This window comes from Camelus dromedarius, chromosome 12 (genome assembly GCF_036321535.1).
Source record: "Camelus dromedarius isolate mCamDro1 chromosome 12, mCamDro1.pat, whole genome shotgun sequence".
Taxonomy (NCBI): domain Eukaryota; kingdom Metazoa; phylum Chordata; class Mammalia; order Artiodactyla; family Camelidae; genus Camelus; species Camelus dromedarius.
In genome coordinates this window covers 45,301,366-45,307,940 of record NC_087447.1, presented here as the reverse complement: position 1 = coordinate 45,307,940, position 6,575 = coordinate 45,301,366, and the positions used below count along the sequence as shown (strand labels likewise).

Here is a 6,575-nt window from a genome sequence, read left to right as displayed (position 1 = left end):
CTGCCATGTGTGATCATTTCTTGAGGTCAATAATTTGTTCTGGAATTTCCCTGTCCTAAACTTTAGCACAGCCCACAGCCCAGAGTCTCTCCTAAGCTGGTATTTGCTGAGGTTAATTGCATCAGCCCATGATTCTGCATTTAGGCAGGCAGCGGTCTTTTATTTCATATTTTCCTCTCATATTTTCATGGGAGTAAAAATTATGAAAAAAATCACCAGTTCAATATCCTAGTGCATCAAGAGTCTTCCTTTCCTGTCTATTTTCTTTCAGTTCTTGTCAAAGTAGGGCTTTATATGCCCACTGGCGTGGTAATTTTTTTCTGCCTTTTATTATACCCAACCTCTCCATTTAACCTAGAAAAAGTCTACTAATTCCTCAGATCTCAGCTGAAATATTAGTTTTTGAGGAAACGATTCCCTGATTCTTAGAATAAAGTAAGTTTTCCCCTCTAGTTCCTTCCTATTGGCTTCTGAACTTTTCTTTTGTAGCACTTAACATAATGATAACTCGCTTAGAGAGAAGACATCAGGGCACTTGGTGATTGTATTTGAATCCTTGTGGGAAAAGAAAGTTGCAGAGATTTTCTAGTAAGTCCAGGACTCTGTGTTGCCATGGTCCTGTAAGATACAGGTCCTATAAGATACAGGTCCTATGTGGCAGAAAGGAGTGTGGATTGGTCATAGCTGTTCGGGAAAAAGAAGAACTTAATAATGATCACCATGTAACAGTGAGATCCCTGTAAGATCAGCAGTGGCTGAATAAATAGTTCACAACAGGGAAGTTCAGACAGGATTTCAGCAAGTGTTGGTAGTATGTGCATGGGCAAATATGTTAGCAGGTGTGTGTGTATGTGTGTGTGTGTGTGTGTGTGTGTGTGTGTGTGTGTTTGGATGAATGAGTTGAAAAATACCTTCAGAGGACCTTCCTACTTGTCAATTCAGAATTCTGTTGTGCTGAAATTCTAGTCCTGTGCTGACATGGAAAATGCTCAGCTTATAATATGCCCATTTTAAAGAGGTGATTTCCTCCTTCCTTCTCTTGCCTTTCTCTTCTTCCCAGGAGAACCTTCCTTAAAGCCTGTTTGGGTTTCCAGTGTTGCTGCAGTGTGTTCAGAGGTGTGTCTGAGCCAGAAAGAAGTCCCAGTGGGGCAGGTAGGTTGTCTCTGAGAACTGTGAATTGAGAGATTGTGGATGGCATTCACACAACGACAGAATATTTTTATGAGCCTGAAAGTCTACATACAAATCTACCGACCTTGGTCCCTACCTCATTCTGTCCTTTACACATAATCTGTACAGGTGCTTCCTTGTCCTTTCAAAGCCCAGAATAGCCAAAGCCAGTGAGGATCTGAGCTCTATTCTTTTCTAGTTTAATTTTTCAGCCACTTGCTCCAGATTCTGGGTCACTGCTATTTCTCAGTCTTGTTTTGGACTTCAATTATTTGTATATCCATATTTGCTTATCAGGTATTTTTAGTGGTTTATATACTGGCTCTTTGCCTTATATCTATATATTTACCAATAATACCTCTGTTCATCTATTCTTGACATTATTCCATATCTGACACTGAGATTGTCCACACATGCCTGTCTCCCAGTAGCTTTCTAGGGTCAGGCATTTTCACACCAAGATAGGGCAGTCATTTCTCTCTTGCCAGATTCAAAATACACTATAATTTACAGCAATAATTTTCTACTAGCCTTGAACTTCCTTCTGATGGAGACTGTAACCCCCCCTTAAAACTGGGGATTTCCTGATGGAGGTCATCTGTCAATTTTCAGGCATGAGATTTTTGGCCCCTTGAGTCTGTGACCTTTGTTTTCTCCTTCTCTTTCCTCATGCCCAGTGATCTTTCTCCATTATAATGTCATCTCACTGGTTTGTTTTTAATTTTCAAGGTAGCACTGATCTTACGGAGAGAGATTCCAACATGAAAAACTCAAATAGTTCTTTGGAGTTCTTACCTACAAAGTTCATTCTGGTTGGAATCCCAGGGCTGGAGGCAGAACACATCTGGTTATCCATCCCCTTCTGCCTGATGTACATTATCATCTTCCTGGGGAATGGCACCATTCTTCATGTCGTCAGAACAGACGCCGCTCTACACCAGCCCGTGTACCTGTTTCTTGCCATGTTGGCCCTGGCTGAGCTTGGTGTCTCTGCACCCACCCTGCCTACAGTGCTAGGCGTCTTCCTCTCTGGCACGACTGAGATGAGTTCTGACGCATGCCTTTTCCAGATGTTCCCCATCCATTCTTTCTCCATTATGGAGTCAGCTGTGTTGCTGGCCATGTCTGTCGACCGATTTGTAGCTGTCTACAGCCCACTGCGCTATACAGCCATCCTAACTCTGCCCCGCATCTTTGGCACTGGAGCTATTATTGGGCTGAAAAGCATTATGCTCATGGCCCCATTGCCCATGCTTTTACAGCACCTGCCCTTCTGTGGCCATAATGCCCTCTCCCATTCCTATTGTCTCCACCCCGACCTTATCCATCTACCTTGTGGGGACACGTCTATCAACAATATCTATGGACTCTTCATTGTCACCTCCACTTTTGGGCTAGATTCGCTGCTCATTGTGGTCTCTTATGGGCTTATACTCCACACTGTACTGAGTATCACCACTGGGGAAAGACGGAAGAAGGCACTCAACACGTGTGGCTCGCATGTCTGTGCTGTACTTGCTTACTATGTGCCTATGATTAGCTTGTCTATGGTGCACCGCTTTGGATGTCATGTGTCCCCTTTGCTGCATTCAGTGATGGCCAATGCTTACCTCTTCCTCCCACCTGTTGTCAACCCAATTGTGTACAGCATTAAGACCAAGGAAATCCATCGTGGCATTGCCCGAATGCTGTCAGAGAAGAGAGCCAGAGTTTAGACAAAGGACAAAGTCGGAAGAGATTTTTTTCTAAAATCATAGGTATTACACACTCTTTTCAAGTGCATATAGAACACCTACCCAGATTGACCATTGGGACATAGTAATGCTTTTTTCTTGATCTGGATTAAGGATGTAAGATTAATTTATTTAGTGGTAATTATTGAACTTTTCACTTTATAATGTGGGTACTTTTATCTATGAACATTATATCCCAATTAAAATGTGTATAAAATTCAATCTGACAATTTTAGAGTGAAATAATCATTTGCTTGTGTGGTAGGAAGGAGTGAATTTTGCATCTAATTTATCTTCCCATTGATTTTCATGAAATCTCCAGTTTTGATTCCTACACACTCTGCCTTCCTAAGTTCCAAATGCTTCAAATTAATGGCACTTTCTGAGTGAGCCTCTCTTAGCTTCTTGTTTATTTGTTCCTCTGTAGTCAATTAGGGTCTATATCTCCTTGCTTTGCAAAATCAGTTATCACTCATCTGTATGTTTTCTATAATTCACATTTTAAAACTTCCCTCCTGTTACTGTTTTCCCATCCACTATATCCTGTGAGCCGTACAGAATGATACACATTTAATATTCTCTGTCTTTAGACAATACCTACTAATCTTTTACTATAAACATGAATGAAATAATTGGACTTCCCAATACTACCTACTACCTTATTTTTAAAACATTTTAGGAGGGAAATGTTTATATATACATATATATATATATATATATATATCTATAAATTGAACATGATACAGAACTCTTCTGTACTCTTTATATAACCTCAGCTTCAGGTATTATCAATTTTGACAATTTTATCTGTATAATTATAAGTATAATGTTAGTTTTAATACTTTATTTTTCAATTTTAAATTATGTCATTTAAGCCTTAACTACTGAAGAGGAAGTAATCATACATTTAAGACTACTTCTCAAATGTGTGTAATACTACATCCCCAACTAAATTGTGTTATTTAAATTCTGTATTTTCAAGGTTTATAAATTTATATTCTGTTCTATATACATAATGTCCCTTTTGAAGTCATGGGAATGGTGTAGAGGTAGATCTTCCCTGGAGCCAAAAAAGCTCCAAAAAGCCAAGTAAGCCAGATATAGAAGGAATCACAAAGATAAGCTGTATTTGCAGGAAACACTGTACCTTTGGTGGTAGAAAACAAGAGATGTTCACAGTGAACACCTGAACAGCTGCTGATTTCCACTATCTGGAGAGAAGTGCAATCTAAATAAAGTCACATATAAAACCCTAGATCAATTATCTCTACATACTTCTTCCTGAGGAAGGAGTAAAATAGCAGCACTGTTTACAACAGCCAAGACATGGAAGCAACCTAAATGTCCATCAACAGATGACTGGATAAAGAAGATGTGGTATATATACACAATGGAATACTGCTCAGCCATAATAAAGAATAAAATAATGCCATTTGCAGCAACATGGATGGACCTGGAGATTGTCATTCTAAGTGAAACAAGCCAGAAAGAGAAAGAAAAATACCATATGATATCACTCATATGTGGAATCTAAAAAATGAGACAAATGAACTTACTTACAAAATAGAAACAGACTCACAGACATAGAAAACAAACTTGTGGTTACCAAGAGGGAAAGGGTGTAGAGGTGGAGGGATATATTGGGAGTTCAGGATTTGCAGATACACAATACTATATACAAAATAGATAAACAGCAAGTTCCTTCTGTATAGCACAGGGAATTATATTCAGTATCTTGTAATAGCCTATAGTGAAAAATAATATGAAAAGGAATATATATATATATATAACTGAAATATTATGCTGTATACCAGAAATTATCACAACATTGTAAATCAACTATACTTCAATAGGAAAAAAAGAAAAAAGCAGAAAATGCAATGTATGTTGAGGCTAATATCTGTAAGACATGGAGAGAAATATCCCATTTTGCCTCTCTGACTTTTGACTCTGTCAAGAGATCTGGGATATTTGCTTCAAGAATCTTTAAGCCATATCAAAACTGAGTTTGGTCACATCCAAGATGACAACATCAATGCGTAACATAATAGTCCCTCTCTTGTGGTCGTAAGCAGAAATGAACCAATGATCACTGAGAAACAATTGCCAGAAAATGGGCTATGTCTTTTCTACATCGCCCAACAAAATCTTCACATTTCCACGAGTCAGCTAGCTCAGTTGTTGGTACTTGCTGAGCGCTCAGTAAACGTTAGCTGCTATTATATTTATTATTACTGTTATTTTTCCCGGTTCTGTCCCCTGGGGCCTCAGATCTCAGAACACAACCATCATATTCCTGTAAGATTTTTCCGAGGTTTCTTCATCCACCTCCTGCATTCCAGCCTGGGAGCTTCAGGAGCATAAAACCACATTCAGCCACAGAGCAGAGAATAGAAACCGCAGAGAGCACTGAAGGAACAAGAAAGCACACAGGTGGGTCTGGACATCTCCAGGAGTGCTTGAATAGGTAACACCGCCATTTGTGTCTGAAATGTTCTTTCCTTTATGCTTCTACAAATGGCCAAACACCTCTCTGACTAGCATGCTCTTTATTTGGAATATTTTAGAAGTTTCTAATACCTCAGCTATATTGAGCAAGTCCATTAACATTCAGTGCTAAGTTTAAAAAAAAAAAACTGCTCTGGCCGCGTCTTTTGGTTTATTGCTTAAGTCCTGGAGGACACTCTGATTCCTATTATTTATTATTTCATTTGAGTCCTCCCATTGGCCTCTGCAATTTCTCTACAGTTTTGCTTCTTTCATTCTATTTAATTTCTAAATGTTTGCCTATATTTCTCTTTCTTGATCAGATTTGCTAGAGGGTTTCAGATTACATTGATCCATTCAAAGACATCATTTTTGAATATTTATCTTTAAAAACTTTTTCTAACTGAAAAAAATTTTATTTTCTTCATCATCATTTTCCCATTTCTCCTAATTTTATTTTATATTATTTTCTAAATTCTTGAGTTTAATAATTTTTCAGGGATTCTTAGTTTGGCATTTTTGGCCACTTTGGGGGAGTATGAGTGGACTCCATTAATCCTAGGAACCCATTAAATACTTTGTGTATTTTTTCACAAGGAGATTCACAGCTTTCCTTCTCAGTATACCCCCAAAATTGGTTACCATTCATTTACTCAAGTTATATTCATTCATTTAAAGAATAAAAGTCTCCACTTGTCCCCTAGGGGGCAGGATAGCTTCCCCTTTGTCTGCAGAAGCTGTCTCCAGTCCTTCATATTAACCCGCTTCTCAGACCACTTCAATTTGGCTTCTTGTCCCATCACTCTATTGAAATGTCTTTCCAAAAAGTTACTACTGGCATTTACATCCCTAAATTGAGTGGGTGCTTTTTAGGATTGTGTGTTTTACTGAGTATCTAAGAAGCACTAGTGTCATAACCACACCCTTTACCTTCTTATCCTCTGACTCCCATTTTCCTTGTTTTCTACCTACTTCTATGAGCAGACCTTCACAGTTTATTTTGCTGTTTCTTTTACATCTGCACTGCTGATAAATTTTTCACTTTTAATAGACCTTTCCTCAACCCCCTTCCTTTCTCACCCTACACTCTAGCCAAATTATCACATCAACTTCTAGGTTCTCAGCTCCTACCAATGTGCCAAAGGCTCCCCAAACTCCTTGTAGACATCTCTGTTTCTTGAGCCT

General features: G+C 38.7%; 1 protein-coding gene across 1 annotated transcript; it reads left to right on the top strand.

The window, feature by feature from the left end:
- Positions 1–1,931: 1,931 nt before the first annotated feature.
- On the top strand, positions 1,932–2,885 carry LOC105097947 (olfactory receptor 51J1). The gene has a single exon (XM_010990581.3). The coding sequence runs from the start codon at positions 1,932–1,934 to the stop codon at positions 2,883–2,885; it is 954 nt and encodes a 317-aa protein (XP_010988883.3).
- The last annotated feature ends 3,690 nt before the right edge of the window (positions 2,886–6,575 follow it).